The sequence below is a fragment of the Melopsittacus undulatus genome, chromosome 8, assembly GCF_012275295.1.
Source record: "Melopsittacus undulatus isolate bMelUnd1 chromosome 8, bMelUnd1.mat.Z, whole genome shotgun sequence".
Lineage (NCBI taxonomy): Eukaryota > Metazoa > Chordata > Aves > Psittaciformes > Psittaculidae > Melopsittacus > Melopsittacus undulatus.
This window is the reverse complement of record NC_047534.1, coordinates 21,797,019-21,819,114: the sequence shown is the minus strand read 5'-3', so window position 1 is coordinate 21,819,114 and position 22,096 is coordinate 21,797,019. Positions and strand designations below refer to the sequence as shown.

At 37.9% G+C, this 22,096-nt stretch overlaps 1 protein-coding gene across 4 annotated transcripts in view; it reads left to right on the top strand.

The window, feature by feature from the left end:
- HIPK3 (homeodomain interacting protein kinase 3) overlaps positions 1-21,458 on the top strand; it is a 100,692-nt gene extending 79,234 nt beyond the window's left edge. For 2 of the 4 annotated variants that reach the window (XM_031050252.2, XM_034065147.1), the window contains exons 4-16: positions 3,064-3,183; positions 4,233-4,319; positions 5,169-5,353; positions 6,138-6,297; positions 6,646-6,769; positions 9,477-9,598; positions 9,755-9,882; positions 9,979-10,140; positions 10,802-11,098; positions 11,994-12,134; positions 15,139-15,374; positions 15,661-15,788; positions 17,427-21,458. In XM_031050252.2, the coding sequence (XP_030906112.2) occupies positions 3,064-3,183; positions 4,233-4,319; positions 5,169-5,353; positions 6,138-6,297; positions 6,646-6,769; positions 9,477-9,598; positions 9,755-9,882; positions 9,979-10,140; positions 10,802-11,098; positions 11,994-12,134; positions 15,139-15,374; positions 15,661-15,788; positions 17,427-17,903 (2,367 nt within the window). In that variant the 3' untranslated portion in view covers positions 17,904-21,458. The remainder of the gene's footprint in view (positions 1-3,063; positions 3,184-4,232; positions 4,320-5,168; positions 5,354-6,137; positions 6,298-6,645; positions 6,770-9,476; positions 9,599-9,754; positions 9,883-9,978; positions 10,141-10,801; positions 11,099-11,993; positions 12,135-15,138; positions 15,375-15,660; positions 15,789-17,426) is intronic. The other 2 variants (XM_034065148.1, XM_034065149.1) reach the window with 2 other exon arrangements.
- The last annotated feature ends 638 nt before the right edge of the window (positions 21,459-22,096 follow it).

Genomic DNA, 22,096 nt, shown 5'->3' with positions numbered 1-22,096 from the left:
CAACCTTCACAACAATACTGTTTATATGCAATTGCAAAGCTTGAAGCTGTGCAATTTGTTTTGTTGGAATTTTAAGCTACTGACACCATTGGCATGAGATGACTTAAAAAAAGAAAGTTGTAGAACACTTCCTATTTAGAACACTTAAGAGCGAGTCTTTAATTTTCTGTCATAATGTGGTCATTTGGAAGGAGCATAATCAGCATTCTGACTGTCCCCAACTGGTTTGGAATTTTCACAGTGAAGGAGTCCTAGGTATAACAGTGTTGGCTTTTTAGTAACTGTTGCATCCTTGGTTCAGCATTCAGTTCAGGGGCAGTTCTCCCAGTGTGTTCTTCAGGTTAAATCCTGATCCTCATGTAGTGAGTGAGGTTTTGGCTCCCTGTGCTTACAGATCAGATTACTTTTCTAAAAATTAATTTGTTAAAACCACTGTGAGTGAATATATTGATTTTGGTAACACTTCATATTTCAGTTTACTTCATTTACACATAATTAAGTATTTTGCAGAAGTAAGCTTGGGCTGATGCTTTGGTGTGTTTAGAAGACCTTTGTGCAACATATTGCTGTTAAAATGGAGAATGAAAGAGGAAACAACTAACCACCATATAATTCACTGTGCTCTTTAAGGAAAAAGTGGCTTTTGGAAGGAATCTGTAATGCTGTCTCAGAAATTTCCAAGAACTTGGCAAATTTATTTGCATCTAGTTTTGAAAGAAACTGCAGGAGAAGATCTGGACTTTCAAGTTAAAAAAAAAAAAAACGAAGGGAGGAGTGCAGAAGATGTGATTTCTGGGGTTGCGTCCACTTTAGATCCCTGTACTGCTGTAACTAGCTGTTAAAAGGGATGCTGCTGTGGGAAAGGAAGGACTTGTAAGCCCACTTCATGGTCTTCTGATCACGATCACACACGTAAGCAGATGATGCTTCTGGATGCAGAACATAGCTTTGGACCGAGTCTTCAGTTGCTTGTGATGAAGTAGGGGTTTGAATGGTTGAAAAGACTGTGTCCCAATTCTTTCCTCAAATTAGCTTGTTATTTGTCATAATGGCAGCAGCCCAGACTGTTAATTAATTTGTGCCAACAGGCTTACACAGCTATGAGCCTCTGGCTCTTGCACAGAGTGCAGTAACAGCATAAAGCTCAGTCTCATGATTATGAGGATCTTTTTTCAAAGTGATACAGAGTCTCATTTGTAGAGACAAGACCTCCTTTCCCTTGCAGAGCTGCAGCCAGCTTGTCATGCAGAAAGCCCAGGGAGATGAAGGCAGTTGAGTATGGTGCACACTGTCCGTACTTCATAGTGCTGGCTGGCTTGTCTGTGCAGCTTGAGCAAGCCAGGTACTTAGGACACTGTATTTCTGTCAGTTGTTTCTTGCCATCATAAGCCCAGGGCCAGCATGGCTCAACCTCTGATACTGCCAGACAATGCACGTAAACAGCATTGTCACCAGTGGCAGCCACCTCCCAAGATGCTGCTGTACTTCATGCAAATGACTGCATCATTAAGGTTAATCTTCATGCCCATAGATTTTCTGTTTGGTGTATGACTGAATATTGGCTTTAAAAGGTGTCTAGTTAAAGACAAATATAGCATTCAGGTTTGCTGGAAGCATCAGTTAATAACTCATTTAGCAACTTGCCTGATCCTCATATTTGAGAAGTCCTTCTGGAAGAGAAGCTGTAACCTGCATCAGAAGGAATTACCTTACTTTAGTCAGGCTCATCATTGTGCTCAAGCAAGTCTTCAAAATTTGCTTCAAATAAGTTTGATTCAGGGATTTCCTCAGTGTACGTGAGTATAGCAGCTGTAGAAGATGGCTCCCAAAGGAATTCCTTTTCTCCTGCTATGTAGTGCATGTCACAGGGTAAACGAACAGACAAGGGCTTTGTAGTGCTTTTCCCCCTGTCCTTCTGGTACATGGCAACAAAAGTGCTAGCTCTTGAGAGGAAGTTCTTAGTTATTATTTGTGATTATAAGCAGTAGCAGCTGTACTTCTCAGTGGGAAATGGCTGTGTCTTTAATACTCATTAAAAACAGGCATAGGTGCTTAACTGCAAATTTTTGAATGAATACATCATCTGTTTTGCCTTTAATTTCTAAGACACATTATGCTTAGAGAACAGCTAAATGAACTAGAAACATTGCTGGTCAGAGTGGGATTATCTGTACTCCCTGATGAACAAGAGGCCTTAAGCTGCACCAGGGGAGGCTTAGACTGGATATTAGGAAAAATTTCTTCCCCAAAAGGGTGGTCAGGCATTGGAACAGGCTGCCCAGGGAAGTGGTGGAGTCCCCATTCCTGGAAATGTTCAAAACCCATATAGATGAGGCCCTCAGTGACACGGTTTAGTGGTGCACTTGGCAGTGCTTAGGAAACGTTGGACTTAATAATCTTAAAGGTCTTTTCCAACCTAGTTGATTTTACGATTCTGTGTAGGGATTTATGGAGGATGCCAAATTCCAAAAGTTGGCAGCATTGCGTTTATTTCCATCCCACTTTGTTCTGTCACTTCTTTGGCAGAAGCCTTGTATGTACCTTTTCTCTATACTGCCAGTGAGTTTTTCTCCTCCCATGTGCTCCTAGCTCTTAAGTCCTCTGTCTTCCATTGAATTCATCTTATTCCCAGTTTCTGATTTGGTGTATTTTACTGCTGTCTCCTGTTGTTTTTTTTTTCTTTCTTTTCCTTTCTTCCTTTTTCTCTTATCCCTCCATGCTCCACCTTTTCCAGGGGCTGGCCCACACCAGCAGCCCCTCTGTGGGGGCATGTGGCACAGGAGCATGCCCAGAGCCCTTCAGCCCTTGTTCCTTCCGCATCTTCAGCCCTGACTGCTGGAATTCCTACTCCCTCCATCCTGACCTGCAACAAGCTCTGGTTTCCATTATTGCCAGTCTATTCCAGTGTTAGGTTTCTCTTCTGTGTAAGATGTAATTGTCCAAACATGATGCTCTTAGGGTGGTTAATTTTGCCAATTTTTAAATGAAATGGCAAGTTTTTAACTAGATCAGATTTTCAATATCGGAGATAAATTATTTCCCTTTTTTCTCTTTCTGTCTCAGATTCGTTACATTTCACAGACTCAAGGTTTGCCGGGAGAGCAGTTGTTGAACATGGGGACGAAAACCGCAAGATTCTTCTGTAGAGAAACAGATGCACCATATTCTAGTTGGAGATTAAAGGTAAACAGTATAAGGTAGCAGAAAACTGCATATTATTTTGTGAACAGAGAAACCAGAGAGACCAAGATACACTTGAATACTCTTGCTCCCTTCTGCATCTCCTGTGTGTTTTGTCAGTCCTTGCTCTGTATCTCTTCCATTTTTCCCATTTCCCAAAATCAGCAACCCAAGCTCATGCCCACGTTTCCTCCCTCCAGAGGTACTAAATGACCTTTGTTTTGATTTGTTTTGCCTCTTACCCGGTTACTACTTTTCACTTCACTTTTAAGATTTGTCTCTGAGGCGCCTAAACTGCTTTGGCAAGATTCATTCAAAACCAGCTCCAGGATCAGCAGTTTCTGGAAGAAAAAGGAGGTGAAGAAACAACATGACTGTGTGCAGCTTGTTTCCTTCCGACCTGCTAAAACAGTCTTGCTGGCAGAAAGCTGCAGTACTGTGAAAGCATATAAAATATAAAATACATGTTTTGGTGGTCTGCACACCTTGCTTCCCTCTGAGCAGCATTACTGATGGGTGGTTACATTCACTCTTGTTTCCAAATTCAGTATTTAAAATATACCAACTGTGTGTATGTATAGAAGTATAAAAATAACAAGAAAAAGAAATAAAAGAGAAACTGATCAGAGTCTGCCTGTTTTTTAATTAATTTCTTTTTTACAGTGATGTATTGCTGCTGTTTGAAGTTAAAGGTCTGAGTTTTAGGAAATGGGTAAAATACAAGCAGTAGGAAACTTGTGATAAATAAATATAAGCTCACAAGAGAGCTGTTAAACAGCTCTGCCAGGCTTTCAGCACTTCCTGCATGATTCACAAACCATCTATTGTAATCCAGTACTGTGGTCAGTCAGACCTGAAATTTAGTAAGTTTTTATTTTGATTTTGGAAATGAAAGTAGTTAGCAAAGCAGCATCTAAATGCACAACTGAAATATTAACTAAAAAAATCCACCCAAAACAATATATTTTAGGTCAACACTTAAAGGTAACTTTGTAGTTACAAGTGACCTTTGTTGTCAACTTCTAAACTCTGCTTTCCTTTTCTATTTTGAGACATTGGAAGAGCATGAGGCAGAGACAGGTATGAAGTCTAAAGAGGCCAGAAAGTATATTTTCAACAGTTTGGATGATATAGTGCATGTGAGTATGAAATCATTCTTACTTTGCCAAAGGGTGGGAGTGAATGATGACTTGAAAACATCTTAGTTTTGAAATAAACACCTTTTAGAATATTGTGCATCAGTCACATCTGTTCTTCTCTGTATATGTTGCTCTGAGGAAAATGTCTATGTCAGCCCTTTGGGCTGTTTATAAAGATCTTAATTGTCATTGCTTGTGTTTAAACATTGCTACTTGTCTTTATGTCCTTATGGGGCAATCTTTAATTTCATGTATAATGTGTACCTTCTCTTCTGCTTTATCTGCCGTACTAGATAAAAAAAGAACGCATATGGAGTCTGTTATCTTAAATATCGAATTTCCAGTTTAGTTCTGCCATCTTAACAATATAATTCTCAGTATAGTAATTTTTATTTTTAAACAAACAACTGTCTTTTCACTTATCTTTAGCTTCATAACTAGTCAATAACAAAAGTAGATTTTTCATTCTCTTCCATATCCTGAAAAGAGAATAAAACCTCTTTTCAAGATTAGCATTAGTACATGTTTGAATATGATGTTTTTTGAAGATTACCTGTGTAGTTTAAATTAGATCATATAAAGGTCTTTATCCCAAATCTTGCTACGTAACTTCTAAGTCCCAGACTGGAACAAAGCCTTCAGGCTTTTTTGGCTGCGGAGGGTGAAAAGGGAGTGGTTTTTGTGCAAAAAAAAAAAAAAGTCATCAGTTCCAAGCCAACCGCACTGAGATGACATGGCAAATGCACAATGCCCCACGTGATAAAATCACTGAATATTAGTGTTCTACAGCAAAAACAGGAGTTGAACTGATACGTGTGTCTTCTCTCTGGTTGTTTTGTTCAATGCCAGGTGAACATGGTGATGGATTTGGAGGGAAGTGACCTGTTGGCAGAGAAGGCAGATAGGAGGGAGTTTGTCAATTTGTTGAAGAAAATGTTGCTTATCGACGCTGATTTAAGAATCACTCCAGCTGAGACCCTGAACCATTCTTTTGTTACCATGAAGCACCTCCTTGATTTTCCTCATAGCAACCAGTATGTAACACAAAAAAAATTACTCTAAATCTCTGTTGTAGTGATTCGCGTGTACAATAGTGTTGTTTCCTGTGCTGTCAGAGTGAAAAATCTTTTGTCATTTTTGTAGCATCTTAGAGAATTCTTTCAAGTGCTTGCAGTGTTAAAGACATCTACTTGGTCAAGGAAACTGTTAGAATAACTGTTTTGGGTTTTTTTCTGACAAGTAGCATTCAGAGCAGTAGATGTCTGAGTTATCATTTTTATGCCTGGTTGTTCCAGTTCCAACACTGCAGAAACCTGGGCTTGATTTTTGGCAACGTGAAGAGCATTAGTTTCTGTCTGTCAGTGAGAGTTAGGGATATGGACTTCCTCTTGAGGTGAATGCCTTAGATACCACCTTCTGTGCATGGGTTCATGTGGAATATATTGAAAGTTTTCTTGCAGTTATGGAATTGTGCATTTCAGTCTGGATTTCCTGAAGTTCAGGCATGTCACTGAAGGAAAGAGCTTTCCATCCATTTTAATTTACTCTCCTTCCTGCTTGTGTGCAGTTAAAAAATGGTGTTTGATGCAAGGAGCAGGAAATAGCAACATATTTCCCTGATTTTAAAATATGCATTACAAAGGCTTTACATGAACATCATAATAACATTTCTTTTTTTTTTTTTCTACTTCTATGTCTGATGGGAAATGTGGGCTTTGAACTATTTTATTTCCCCCTCCCCCCATTTCAGGGAATTGTTCTATACATTTAACAACAGGAAATTCTAATTTAAGCAACTTTATTTTTTTGTTTTGATAGAGTGAAGTCCTGTTTTCACATAATGGATATTTGCAAATGCAGATCAAATTTGTATGACTTAAGTAATCGCAATAAAACATCACTTATGAGACCAGTTGCCTCAGGCAGTGCAGCTAACCTAACTGCAAGCTTCACCAAAATTGGTCCACTGAGAAGTCAGGTAAAAGCACTTATTTATTTCTGTTTTTTATAGTTAAGGCAGTTTCTCTACTTAATTTCATAATTTAAAAACAAATGTGCCTGTTAATTGAAAAAATACTGTACTCGACTTTTTCCTTGTGTTTTCTTAAACCGTTTAGAATGTTTCAAAGTCAGTCGCAAACGGCCATGGCAAAGCAGTGCTGTACTGCAGTGCCCTCAGGTGGCCAAACGGCATTACTGCCTGTGAAATGTCCGAAATCTTCGTAGAAGTAATTTTATTTGTTTATTATATAAGCTGGTGGGACAAGTATGTGAGAGATTTCGCTTCACAGTAATGATGTTGCCTGTATTGCATCTGTTCCCATAGGCATTAACTGCATCTACTCATTCAGTTTTGCACCAAGGGATACCGCTGCAGGCAGGTACTGCTCAGTTTGGTTGCAGTGATGTTTTCCAACAGGCATTGATTATATGTCCTTCAACTATTCAAGGTATGTTTAACTGTAATTCTTACAGTTCCTAAAATACAAGCGTCACTGTCTCTCTGTTAGCAGTATTTGAGTTTTCTGTTATATCCACTTAAGTTATATATTTAAAATAATTTAATTTTATGATAAAAAAAACATGTAAGTCAGGTCCAGATACACTGCACCTTTCTGAAAGAAAGAGCAAACCAGCCTCTGCAGAAAATTAGTTAAGCAATCCAGAGTCCATCTTCATATACCACACACACACATACACACACACATATATGTGTGTATACATATCTTGGTTAAAGTAGAGGAACACACTGTAAAAGCTGAAGCAAAAACAGTGAGGGTATTCTGAAATAAAATTTGAGAGGAAACAAGAAAAATAAAGGGAATGTCAGTGTTGTGTTGATTTGTTTTTTTTTTTATAACACTTCTCATGACAAATCTGGACAATAAAGTTGGGAGTTTTTATTGGACTGTGAATGTTTAAGAAAACATCAGGAAATGTGGGACTTCTTTTAAGGGCAGAGGTGCCCAGTGTAAACAGTGTCATGTTTACTGTGCTATGGTTATGATGAACCGGGACAGCTTGATAGAGCTGCCACAGGCCTCTCATGTCTGAAAAACACATCACTGAATCTTTGAGAATTTTCCTTGCATTGTGCTGTGAGGAGGAAAGGGCAACTTGGCTGAACTCTCCTGTATTACTAAGGGTAAGGTTGATTTAAGCATACAATTGTGTATTTGTTGTAAGAAATAATTGGCTGAGAATTCAATTCTTAGAGCCATTTGGAAGACTATGAGGTGAAAATGCTAGCACAAAAGTATTTCCCCAGTTCAGAAAACATTCAAATAAGCATAAGCATCTCTAGAAGGACATATGGTAATACAGTTGCCCTCTGTTTCCCTAAACAAATATATTTGTGTAATGCAAACATAGGTCTTGATTTTTTTGAGGAATCTTTAAAACTTCATGTAGATCTCAGAATGTATCAAGCAACACTTGTTTTGTCTTTTTATAAGGGGGATTGACAACAAACAAAACCAGACAAAATGCCAGAACACTTTCAACCTAAACTTAGAGCCCAGGAAGTCTCTTATCTTTTTAGATAAAGACAGATACAGCAGACTTTCTCAGTAATGTTATTTGTGGCTGCTGCATCTATCTTGGGTTTCAGAAACTCGTGAAAGCTCCAAGCAGTCACCGTGCGGTGTCAGAGGCTGTGTGAACTAAATGCATAGCTCCAGACAGATTTCTTGCTGAGCTCTTAGTGTGGCTAAATGATTTCTTATTTAAATTGTATACATGCTTTAGACAATGACATAGTGCATAATTTAAAAAAAAACTACTGTTTTCTTTATGCCCAGATGAATAAAGTGATTATGGAAAAGGGAACAGTACAGAGAAATACTGTATCTATATACTGTATTCTTAGTATGACAGTAAACTTACAAATTTAAATTCTGCTACATCTTGAATGAAGGGAATATGTTGTGGCCATCACATAGGTGATGAGTTACTGGCACGGAGGGAAAGGGTTATTAATGGTATCTGGCACTGCTTCAAGGTTTCTCTGCTTGGCTGCTCTGTTGAATATCTGAAGTGCTAAAGCTCACTACTTCTGCCAGAGTGAAGATGTTGCTCTTCTAGAGGGCTATGTGGAAAATATTAATCAGCAGTATTTCAAAATTAAAAGCTTTGTCTGCATTGTCATAACTTAGTATTGTGTTATGACTTGAGAGAATTGCATCAGATGAAGATTTTCGTTCATCTTTTATTGTAAAGATATAAAACAAAACTAAAACACTTTCAAGCTTTAGTTTAATAGTTCTTTAGTAGTTGCCTCCAAACACCCGTTGCTAAGTCTTTGACTAAAACACTAGAGACAAAGTGCACTTAGAAGATGTGAAATCAGTATATTTGCCCAGACAGTATTTTTTTTTCCTAGCATAACTATTCTGTTGTAGTATCTGTAGAAAAATTTTCATTTTAACATTATTATGTAAAAAATTGCAGTGTTCCTATACATCTGTTAGTTTCCTGTGACAATAATGAAATATATACAAAGCATGAAATGCATCTATTTACTATTATGCTTTTGTGGTAATATTCTAACAGTGCTATGGTTTGCATTATTTTGATGAAGAGAGGAATAGATTTATGGATTTTACTGCAAATATTTGATGGTATACACATAAAGGTTTATATTGTTTCCCACAAAAGGGATAGTAACAAATAGAGGCATCTAATGCATGGCATTGCTAGCTATAAAAGCAGAGAGGAATGTGTTTCAGCTAGCTGGAAATACAGAGCATGAGATGTTCAATAGTCACTTGTGAGAAGCATTGAAATTCAGTTCTGCTTACTTTCTGCTTCCTTTCTGACTCTTTTAATGTAACCTCTGTGATCAAAAGTAAGCACCTAGCTCTGCAGAACTTTCTGCCAAAGTCATTCCAATGACATGTATGTTTCCAAACAAATAGCTATTGGCAGCATCAAATGATGCCAATTACGGCATCGAAGGCTTGTGCAGGTAAGTAATGGCACACAGATCTTTTAGGTGTTGACTTACTTGGCTCAGAAGTCTTAAACTGTGGAATCAGATTGTAAACACATTAAAAAATAGGTTATAAAATTATCCTTTGTGTTTGCATTTTGCTCAAAAAATACATGCAAGACTGGTGTTCTGATGAAAACTGGGGTATGTGTTTTTCTCTCTGATAGGAATTCCTACAAACCATAGTAAACCCACCAGTTTCTCCCTGAGGGTGGATAACTCAGTTCCGTTGGTGACCCAAGCCCATGCAGTTCAGCCACTCCAGATTCGAGCAGGAATCCTTTCTCAGGTTGGCTTGTTTTCAAGTAAAAATCTTATTATCAGTTAGCAGATATTTTTGCCCTGTCAGTTTCTGTTGCAGCCCCTTTTCTGTTTTGTGCTGAGCTACAAACAGCTAATGTAAATTCAGCCGTTCCCCATGTCATGAAATATTTTCTGCTTCCAGCAGACTTGGTCAAATCATACCCAGCAAATACTGGTTCCTGCATGGCAGCAAGTAGTGCCGGTGGCAGCTCCTGCTACATCTCTGACCTCTGATCCTGTGGCTGGCCCACAGAGGCTTGGAGACTGGGGGTAAGCCACATATTTGTGTGCAACACCTTAATGGCTTTGATTTAACAAGATCTGTGGCTCCTGATGCAAATGGGTTCTTCCTTTGCTTCTCCTCAGGAAGATTATTACCCAGGGCACCCATTACAGTTCAGTGATACCCCAGCCTCTTCTAACACACCAGATAACCTTGTTTGCCCCTCAGCCAATTAGTGTGGGCATTGCACACGTTGTCTGGCCTCAGCCTGCTGCTACCAAGAGGAACAGACTCTGTCAGAACAGGTTGGTAGATGTTTCTAACATTCATAGATGGTGCTGTCACTGCTCTTCAGCACCAGATAGCCTGTAATGGTGGCGTGTTTGTTAGAAGCAGTTTTATTTAAGCAGTCTTTTGGGAAAATTTGCCCTTTCTGCCCAGTATTTTCAGTGTTCTTTTGATAATACAGACTAAGTGGAAAGATACTTGAAATAGTAAGAAGTTTTAGCTCCTCTTAAATAGCATGTGCAAAGTTGTCTTCATAGCCTTTGGGAAGGTATAAGAATATACTGAAGTAGCTGTGATGAGATATTCCTAAGCCTGTGTGGATAAAGATATATCAGGTTTAGACAACTGAAAATAAAAAAGAGATACTGTATATCAGGGTTGCTGTATATCTTACAATCATCTTAAGGATAGTTTTACTGGTAGCCAAAAATTCTTCAGCTGCTTGCTAAAGAAAATACGTCCCACTGCTATACAGAGTATTTGCAAAGGTGGGGGATGCTTGGTAAAGGGGAAAGCATGGGTAACAAAGGACAGTATCAGCAGTCTTGTATTAAGCTGGTAGCCTTTAGATGAAATCCTTGCTTTTGTTTTCAGGGAGAATCTCTGCGGGAAATCTGGCAGTTTTCAGGTCTGTTGCTACAAATTCACTGAATGTCAAATGGTGTGTTTTCTTCACAGGAGCAACGTGTTACAGAATACCAATATCCAAAATTCAACCTTTATAGCTCCAAAGATACTTAACCTGAAGGCTGTAAAGACAATAAATTGTATAGAAGCACAGGACAATCTTAACTCGGAAGGACAGGAAAGTAACTGTTGTGAAGCATCGGTCAGGCTGGATCCTGGTTCACCACTTGCAACGCAACAGCGCCAGGCTATCTTAATTGCCAGCTCCCCCAGCCCAGCAGTCAGTGTGATCACCATCAGCAGTGACACAGATGACGATGACATAGGACGAGCGCATTCACTGACAGAGTAAGAATCTACGTGTACCTTTATTAAGGTGCTCCTTAAATATAACTGTCTTAGCATAGGTACTGCATTTACTGGCTGCACTCAAAAAAGACAGTGCACATCCAATCAAATTTCACTAAGAACGTAACTCTGTAGCAGTATATTATTTGAAAAGGAAAAATTCTTTCAGAAGTCTGCATCTTTAATCTGTGCATGTTAGGCATTTTCAAACCAGAATACTTTCAGGCCCAGCATGCTTTTTCATCTTAATACTGTCATACCCAATTTATTTGTTGGAGGCTAGTCTTACAGCTTTGTATAATGAATGGTGGCATTCTAGCAGTAGCATCCAGTATATAATATAACATATATGTGAGTAAAAAATACTTGTCTAGCAGTGTGAAAAGGTGTGCATTTGGGTGTAAAAGGAGATGCTGACTGTGGTCCCCCAAAGGAGTTTTCTTTCACAAAGTTATCAAAGGAGCATGTATCATTTTCAGTGAGGGCTTAAAAGTTTAATGTTTGTTTAACTTTATTTTTGCTTGTAATGATTCTGAACTGGAGGAACACGTATTTTAAACCTAAACTTTGTCAAATGTTTCAGAGCACTGAACTTGCTCTGAAGCAAGTTGTAAAAACTTTAATGTATTTTTTTTAATATTGGTTCAGTGAAAAACTTGTTCATTTAATAAGTTTCAAAAAATAAATGTTTAGCCTGGAATTTCCAGAGAACACTAAAAAGGTTTAAAATCTGTTTTGGATATAAAAGACAAAAGGAATTGGATATTAATTTGCGTTTCAGAGATCTTTTCTACTAGTTGGCCCCTTTTTTATTCCATAATTACACCTAAGTCAATGGCATTGGAAAGAACAAATGAGAATTGGGATGTGTGCTCACTTTCTTTTTGTGTGGCAGGTGTAAAGGCAGCCTCGACTGCGAAGCCTGCCAGAACACCCTCAACATTGACCGCGTGTGTTCTCTCAGCAGTCCTGACAGCACTCTGAGTACCAGCTCCTCTGAGCAGTCTAGTCCATCTCCTTGCAAGAGATCCAACAGGTAAAACATTGTGCCCCTTTCAATAAACAAAGGTCCAATATAAAGCAGACTCAGCTTATGCTAAAAGTAGAAAAAAAAAAGCAAGAGGTTTTTGTTACATTGCCATCTGGTGAGGCTGAATGATGTATTTAAAAATTAATCTATTGGCCTACAGTTGAACAGAGTAGACTGTGCTTGTATTGTTTCTCACAGATCTGTATTGCTACGTTGGAGCTTTTCAGAATACTGAATGAATGATGTTTATACAGAAAACATAAGCATCTTGCATGCAGCTTCCTTTAGAACAAAAATCTTCTATGGTTGCAAAATTAAGTAAGCCAAAGTGGGGTGGTGACAGATTTGAAGTTACCAGAACATCTTTAATTTTTGCACCCCCTTGTTGTCCCATTGTATATCTTGTAATCTTTAATGACATTGATGTCTTTTTTTCTTTTGCTAGCCATAAGCATCACTTATGTGAACACTGCTCATATGAGCAGCTTTAAAATATCTGACATCTAACTTGAGCCTTCGTTTTTCTACATTATTCAAAATTCACTCTTAGAGAAACATTAAACATGAATCTGAACTATTTTGTGGCATTTTTTTCTCCAGTACCTGAGAACTTGACACTAAAGCATCTGTCTGTGTGATACTCTTAACCTCTGATTCAGTCAGAAGTTGCTACTGACTTGGTATATTCTGGCACCTGCAGATGGGTTTCCATCTCATTTTAGTCCCTGTCCTTCTGGTGCTAATATGCTAAAATTTTAATTGTAGCCACTTGTGGCACTTCTACAAATCGGATTCCTAGGTATGAGTTTGCGAACCAAGAGATATTTGATATCTCTAGTTGCTGGTATTGACAAAAGGTTTGGCTTAATATGATTTATCCAGTATTACATAGAAATACTGTGAGCTGGAGATACAATTAATTTTCTTCAAGCAACCTGTAGGTGCCATGAATGTGACCAGGTCTTTCATTTTTATTTTTCAGTTCACTTCCCATTTTCTGTAGAATAGTTTACTGTATAGAAGAGAGTGATTCAAACTCAGAGCAGTTTCATTTTGCAAAATGAGTAAGATTGGAGTCTTAATGGAAAACCATTTTGTTTAACTAAAGATTTTTATCACCGCATGTGTTGGTGAGGGAATGGAACTCTGTACAGGCAGTTTTATGTGTTTGAAATTTTGGACAGCCTGAGTTAATGATGCTTTTAATGGATAATTTACATATAACAATGATTCTTTTTATATAAATGCAATCTTCTCCCCTCAGAAGAAAAACAAACAAACAGCTTGTGCATGAACCACTTTGGAATCCATTTGATGTTTTGTAAGGCCTGAAATCTTGGGTGAACAAATCTCTGCAGTGTTGGACACTGAATACACTAAAAGGTGTAGTAGGTTGTTCTCTGTACTGTTGAGGGCTTGGAAGGTGTATTAAGAGGAGATAGCATGTATAGTCTGATGAGTGCTAGGACTAAGGAAAGGTTCTGTTTACTCAAGATGCAGCTTTGTGTTATGCTTAATCCAGTCACAGGTTAGGGGTGGGTTAGCTTTCTGTAAGGTTACTAAACTGATCCAACTCATCCAGCTAGCTCCGATAACTGAAGTATAGTAATAGAGCATGTGGATAGGTTTTTCGTTTTGGCATGGTGGCTCGATGTAGAAGATAATCCCAAACAAATTTCTGTGATTTCTGGAACTTTGAAGATACTGAAATTAAAAGTTGCCAGAGTTCTCTAGGTGAACTAAACCAGTTATATTTCCCTGGTCCTATATTCAAGCATTTGTCATTTCTGACTGTAAAACAAGAAAATAACTAGAAGCATTTGAAGAATTTCTGTTCAGGTGGTTAAATTTTAACCAGGAACTTTGTTTAGGTCCTACACTTACTTATTTTTCAACACATACTGTTCATGTTAGCTCAATTTTCTTGCTTTCTGTATAATCCATACCTGGCACAATCTCAGATGAAGACTAGTTAATCTTCTTTGCTGTTGCTGATAGAGATGCATCTGTGATGTACCCTTTTACTTGTGTGATAATACATACATGAGATTAATATATTTTCTGGAAGTATACCTCATTGTTACCTAATAGGTGTTTGATTCTGGTTCCACTGGCTGAACTTTGGTTTCACTTCTGGCAGCTGACATTTAACTTCTTCTCAGCCCTTTCTTTTCTGATAGAAGCATGGAGCTCATTAAATGTTAGCAAAGGCTGTTACTATGAGTTGGTTTCTTCACCTCTTTGTCTTCCAGCTGCCTTGGTAAAAGCAGTGGTGGAGTTGAGTGATTTTGCACCACTTGACCAGGATGGATTCCAAAGACCACAAGTGCTGTCATAGACTGTGTAGACAGAGGGGGTTGTGTTTGTCTCCTTCAGCTAAACCTGTGACAAAGAATCTGTCAGTCATGCCAGGCTGTGCTCTTTGGAGGAGCTTCAGAAAGGGTTATTTTTCAGTAGATACGGTCTAGCGTGGCTGCTGGTGGTTGATCTGCAGATGAGAGGGGGCTGCCTTTCACCATGCAGATTGCTTCCTCAGCACGTTATCTCTCTTCCTGGCTCTCAGGGGCCCTTGGGACAGCTTTTCACAGACTCTGTGATGTGGCTGGTTTCTAGAAGGAAATTAGATCAGTATAATAACCATCTAGCATAATAACCATCAAGAGACATAAAAAAATATGTTTTGATTTGGGAAGAAATTAAATTATCTTCAATCTTTTATTTTTCCTAAAAATGTAGAATTCAGGGGTTTATTTAAAAAATAATTTACAGAGTGGTTACAAGTTGGGTTATGCACCTAAATGTGGAGAAGTTTTCTCCTTATAACCCTTGTGTAGTATAGCTTAAATGTTGAACTACCATCTGAATATCCATGCTTGTATAATTAAAATATAACCTTTTTTATCCACCTTGCAGTAGCTTCATTTCTATACGCTTACTGCAATAATTACATAAAATGCATCTGTGTTATAAAAATGTGTCATTTCAATGCAATGCTTTGATTTCTGGACAGTATGTCAGATGACGAGCAAGAGAGTGGCTGTGATACAGTAGATGGTTCCCCAACTTCAGACTCTTCAGGACATGACAGCCCATTTGTGGAAAATGGCTTCATAGCTAATACCAATAAAAATAAAGACACAAGAGCATCTGTTAAGCCTGAAAGCAAATCGGCTGTTTGCACATTAGTGGTACCACCAATGAGACTTCAAAACAGGTTACACCTTGATGAACAGATGGTGAATACAGGTAAGTTAGTCCAGGTGTGTGTTTTTTTTTTTTCTTTCTAGACCAGTCGATAAGAATAGAAATTTGAACATTTATTCAATAGCCGTATATGTGGAGATTTTGACCTACTCATCTGTCTGGTAATCTGTAATAAACACTTCTAAATTGTGTTGGGTTTTGACTTTAATTAGTGTATTATTTTATTATTTCTCCCTGTATGCTGAAACAAATGAAACTTTCTGTAACTTTTGTTGAAAAACAATAGTGACAACGAAATCATAACATTATTCATTTTATATATTGGAAGATGCTCCGTGCCAGCCACTGAAAAAGGGTCGATCTGTCCTGGGAAGAATAAACCATTCTTCTATTGTAGGAAACCGTCAGCAAAAACTGGCATCAGCGTTCCATCAGCAACAGGTGAACTTCAGTCAGGTACGTATACTTACTCACTTCTAAGAAGTACTTTTTCTGTCTTGAGGATCCAAACATGCTGAATGCTTACAATTTCAATTGCTGTTGATGGTAACTGCAGGTTTTCAACAACTTGATTACGGAAGTGTTCAAATCTTGAAAAATGGATTTCAACTTACTGGGCAAGTCATAAGTATCTTTCACTCTTGGTCATTTTCTTAAAGCAGCTGACTTTATTTTTTTAAATGATAGAAAAGCTACACTGGGAAAACTAGTAATGCCTATATAAAGTCAAAGCATGAGACAAAGTAAAAAATACTTTAATATTTTTTTCTCCTACATACAAACAATAAAATGCCCAATAGCACACATTTAAAAACTGCATCTCTGTTCACTCTTGTTCTATTAGTAGTGTGCATGAGAATGCTTGTAGTTTGAGTATCCAGAGATAGAACAGAGCTTAGCTAACCTGTTTCTTACCTTTACTGCCAGGTAGTGAAGCTGTGGAGGAGGACTGGGGGGAAGAGAGAAGTTGTGATTGTAGTTCAATCCAGTGTTGGAAGACAGCCAAATTAATTTAAAAGCTACTTTTGTCATTTCCCAACAACATAATAAATGTGTCTGCTATGACTGAGAACTGAAGTTGAAGTCACCTTTAATTAATTAATTTTGAACTGTAGCTGCACTGAGCTTTTGTTTAGGTATCTGGAGGTACATTTAATATAAGAGCTGTTTGTCAAAGCCTTGCAGAGTAACTGTGAATATGAAATTGTAAGTTAAATACTAAAAACAAGCATGCTATAGGGAGATAAGAGGATTTACCAATAATAACTTGAATAGTTTAGACTGAAAGAAACATTTGGGTGGGTGACATGATCTCCCCTTTTGCGTGATAATGCAGAAGGATTGGTTTAATTAATTCTAAGCAAACCTTAATGTGATCAGCATAGTATTAATTTTTAATCTTTTCAATGACAGCAGCTCCTTGGCTTCTTGGCAGAAAGCGTAGAACATTATTTTCATTACAGAAATTTATGCTGATCCTTCCTTCTTTGGTAGATGCCCTGTGTAGTTTGAAGTCTGCAGCATTTAAAGGGAGTAATTGATTTTTAGTCTTTCTCTTTGTAACTGTTACTGATTGTCACATCTTCCTGTGATCACAGCCCTAGACTTCTGTTTGCCTAGTTGTCTCAGATGTGTTCAATCCGTTTATTATTTTTTCTGCTCTCCTCTAAAATTTCTCTCCTATTTGTCCTCTTTGTGCCTCATTATGGTGCCCAAACTGAATGCAGTACTTCCAATTGATGCCAAGCCAGTGCTGGGTAGAGTGGAATAAGCACCTTGCTCATGTGATACATGGTATTTCTGTTAAAACAGCCCAGCATGGCATTTTATCTTCCTTTTTTCTTCTCCTTTTTTTTTTTTGCAAGAGCATTACAATAACTTGTGTTCTGTTCACCATCTCTTATTGTCAGATTTCGTCTGTGCTACTATCTAAATAGCTAATAAATTTTATTTTGTTTGTTTAAGCCTTTAATTATTCCTGTCTCTGTTTTCTTCTTGATTTTAAGTTAATTAGTTTTAGTGCATTCTTCAGTTTTTTCAAGCTTCCTTTAGACTTAGAAACATTAACACCTGCTCATTTCTCTGTGTGGACAGGTTCAGCACTTTGGATCTGGGCCGCAGGAGTGGAACGGGAACTACGGTCATTGGAGGCAGCAGGCTTACATCCCGGCCAGTGTCGCCGGCCACACATTCTCCCTTCCTCAGGGAAGTCCAAACCACGCTGCTGTGCATGCTCACCTCTCTGGAGGTCCCCACCTTGGAGGACAGCCTGCTCTTCTCCCATACCTGTCGCCAGCACCCCTTAGTACTGCTGCACCCGTTGCCCACCTCCTTGCCTCGCCATGTACCTCAAGACCTTTGTTACAACACCCAACGTACAACATAACTCATCCCAGTGGTATAATACAACAGGTTCCAGTTGGCATAAATCCCCGTCTCTTACCTTCCCCAACCATTCATCAGACTCAGTACAAACCAGTTTTCCCACCACATTCATATATTGCAGCATCACCTGCTTACACAGGATTTCCACTGAGTCCAACAAAACTCAGCCAGTATCCTTTTATGTGAGAACTCAAATACAATCTGTTGAGGAAGCTCAATGATTTGGAAGTTTGATTTAAGAAGAAACATGATATTTATTACATATTAGCCATGGCACAACAGGATTTTTCTTTTTTAATCATGTAGACTTGGGTGCAATTTAAACAACTCTGAGCTTTAAAAAACTCACTTTTAATGTGTTTTGCACATTTGGTATAACTTGTCGTTGGTCATGTTATCTTCTTATATAGTAACTTTAGACAGGTGACTTATGGGAGCAGAAACCTTGGTTTTGCTCCTGCTATTTTTTATAAAATTGCCTTCTAACTAGTGCAAGACACGTCTACATTTGGGAAGCCATTCAGTGTACAGAACCAGAGCAACAGATGCACATGTGTCAGCAGTACAGTGTAGAAGTAACTTGTTTGTATCGCGTATCTTGGTGTTTAAATGTCAAGTCACTTATCTAAGAGTTGAGCTGTTTTTCACATTGCATGTGTCTTTTGCATGGGTGAAAAAAAAAAAGCCTAAACATTGCTCTTAAATGTTGTTGTCCTAATAATCTCAGCTGCATTGTAAACTGTTCCCACACATAGTGCCTTAAATATTTGAGGTTGTTATTGTTATTACTTACGTAGAAATGTTGAGGACTGCAGCACTTAAAAATTCAGATCTGCTGATTTTTTGGTAGCGTAATGCTCATTCTTTGGGTTTTGTGTGGTCTGATTTTAGTATTGGGTGTGTTTTCCTTACTAAGAAGGCAGCATGTTTTGCTGTAGCTGAATTTTGCTGTCTTTTAATTGCCCCCCACCCCCTCGAATGATCTAGCTTCAAGACAAGCCTTTAGTAGTGCTTAAGAAAAATTGATTCAGTAGCTATTGAGTAGTGACACACAACACAGTATTTCATACTGGTAAATGGAATTGCAATACAGCCCAAGTAGTTTATTTTAAAAGTGTTTGTCTAATTGGATATAATAAATCATTTAGAGGTGCGGTAGGCATGACTGACTAGCTAAGGAAAGGAAAAGCCAAGTGCTCATTGATCCATGATGTGATTTCATCTTAGCTTGAGCAAACCATGCAGTATTTAATAATTAGTAGCAGAATATTTACTATTGAAGCTTGAAAAGATGTGAGTTCTTTGTGTGCAATCATTTATGCATGGGAGAGATTTTAGTCTTTTGACATGATGGTATTTGTTTTAGCCTGCTGCGGGTGTTTGCTTATTTAATACATTCCGTCAGGGACGTCACTTACATGCTTTTTGCATTACTTTTTTCCTTAGGAAGTGTGTCTTTTCAGTTTGTTTTTTTTTTTTATTTTTTTTTCTTTTTGTTTTGTTCAAATGAAGTTGCTTTTGCAGCACCAAAGACTTAATCATCCATTTCCTATAAAAGGTAGCTACTTTTTCATAGACCTCAAGTATCCTGTAGTGTAGAGATGGGATTTACAGAAGGTATTAAGCTGAGGCTGTGTTTTAGCTTATGGGCAAGTAATAAATTGTATCATTTATCTTGAATGTATCATAGATAAGCTGCTATATAAAGATTGCCACTTCAGATAGCTGTGAAATTAGGTGATTAATTAGTTCTTTCTTAGCCTTCTAATTTCTGTACAAGTCTAATTACATGAAATAGAAGCTGGGGTTTGGGTTTTGTTTTTTATTTTATTTTGTTTTCATGTTTGAAGTGTCGTAACTACTATACTGTAAATGATGGAAGATGATTGCATATGTTTTTTTGGGTGTGTTATTTGCATCAGTATTTTATCTCCATTAACTTTGAGCTCATCACTGCATATAAGTGGATGTATTGATGTAACTTAATTTTTTTATGTTTTCATATTGGCATTGTGTAGACACTTCAGAAGCTGCATCTTGCAGGCTTGACTTAACTTTTTTTAAAACAAAATCTGGAATACAATCCTTGTGATGTTGACTGGAATAAGAGTGAAAAGCATTTGAGTTTAACTCTGTCAATAAGCTAATAACTGGTAATCTTTTTCTTTACTCCACTAATGCAAGCAGTGTTTTATTTAATGAATGTCTGAATGAAATAAATGTGCCTACATCTGATTTATTTTTTAAGTAATAACTAAAATACAACAGTATTAGATCATAAAAAAATAATAAAAATACCAGCAGTACATTTTTAATCACACTGAAAATCAAGAAACCTAACTTTTCCCTAAAGTTTCAGTGTTTTTAGTAATCAAGTCTATGCATTTTGTACAAGTGTGTGTATATAAAGTATACATTAGCAACTAGGAGTATCCTGATGAATCTGAAATTTTATCAACACATATAGAAAGCCTAAATATAGGAGTCAAGAAAATGCTCAAATTGGATGTCCACCTTATCACTTCAAACCTGTGCTGTGTGGTCCAGCAGATAGTTTTCTGTTCACTCCCTTATGTTGGGAAGTGGCGTGATTCTGGTGCTCGCTCCATTGCAGGCAGTGGACACACCAAGAAGCACCAATGCAAAAGGAGTAAATGAATTTTGTATTGTGATTACAAAAAAAAAAAAAAAGACTGCATTTTTTTTCTGGGGCCATGGGGATTTTCATTGGTCTGATGTATTTACTGTACGTTCTTTTTACTGTGCTTAAGGTTTTTAGCTAATGTGATTGTTAAATTGACACAATTATCTGTATATCACAACAGAATCCTTGTGTACGCAGTACAAAGTTGCTGTAAATGTGCCCCAAATTCCATCTGCTGCTCTTCTGATGTATTGTCATTTTAGAAATGTCTGCGTTTCAAAGAAGGAACTATTTGGGATCCCATCACAGCTTAAATTCAGTGTAAGGGGGTGATTTCCCCCACCCTGCAGTACACTCTGAGAGCACAGAGCCCTGTCACTCTGCAAGGGTCCAGGGCCCGTCTGCAGAACAGAAAACTGAAGCAGCTTTCAGGGTGAGGGCCTTTTCTGTGGAAAAAAGCCATCCTCTGGGAAGCAGTTCTACACCTTACCCTTCTAATGCCTTTTTTAAATAAAACACTGCATGACTCTGGAATTGCATATTAATTTAATTTGCAAGATTTATATGAATTTCTTGTGTTCGGTTTTTAACTTCAGGGTGTTTTATTGGTCAGATATGCTACTGTATTAACTTTTTTTGTGTTAATTTTTAAAGTTTCTGTTTTTTACTGCTAATTAACTTGGTTTGTGTTAAGTAAAAGTTAAATCACACACTGCAAGCTGTAGGAAGACTTGTTCTAGAAATACCCAGTGCTAGAGACTTGATTAATAAGTTTGAACTGTTACTGTTTAACAATTTGTAGACTTGTGGCTTTTTTTTGCTTTGGGTTTCTATGCTACACTAGTTTGCCATGTAGCAATTGCACTGTGCAATATTACAATATGAGGACTGGGAAAATTTTTTATGGATGTAATGTCTCTTACAGTTTGCGATAGTATTTCTTTCTAGTTCTCAGTGATTTAAATGTGACCAAGCCTTCTGTACTTTGTCACAAAAAGCGGGTTTTCCAGGTGACTATTTTGGTGAGTGTCAAAATAAGAATTTATGGTGTATTACTGTCAAGATTCACTTTGAATTAAAATATATATTGCAGCAGATGACTTTTGGTGGCTTTCATTCTTGACTGTGTCACGTCATTCTTTGCTGGATTAAGGTAAAAGTAATGAAAATTTGCAGGGAGGACTCAAATTCTGATCTAATCATCTGGCTAAGCTGCTCTTCTTTCAGAAATGTTAAATTTTATTAACTTTCAAGGCTTCATTAGGAGGAGCTTGAGATTCTGCCTACAGCACAGACAAACCTTGAAGGTTCTTTGTTCTGGATGTCCCACTTTTATAACCCTTAGAAGAAGGTTGTCTGGTGCAGATACCAGCAGACGCATCACTGCTGCCAAGGGTCATACCAACCCTGTGCCAACTGCTGCGTGGCCAGCAGGAAGGTGCCCCACTGCCACAGATGGTCCTGGGCAGTGGGTGTCTCCGCATGGCCTGGTATGGACCAGATGTCTGTGGAAGGCACATTTGCTGGTGCAACGTCCCTGGCCAAACGTGCTTGTTCTGCCATGGGTTTACAGTGCTTATTGAAATCTAGTAGTTTGGAAGCTGTCATGGAGCAGGCTGTTGGGTATGCATATTTCTGACACTGCGTGGTTTTTGTGCTTCACATTGTATATGAGGTGCTGTCATAAATGAAATTTAAAACGAAATCACAGTGGAATGTGATTTTGATACGTGAA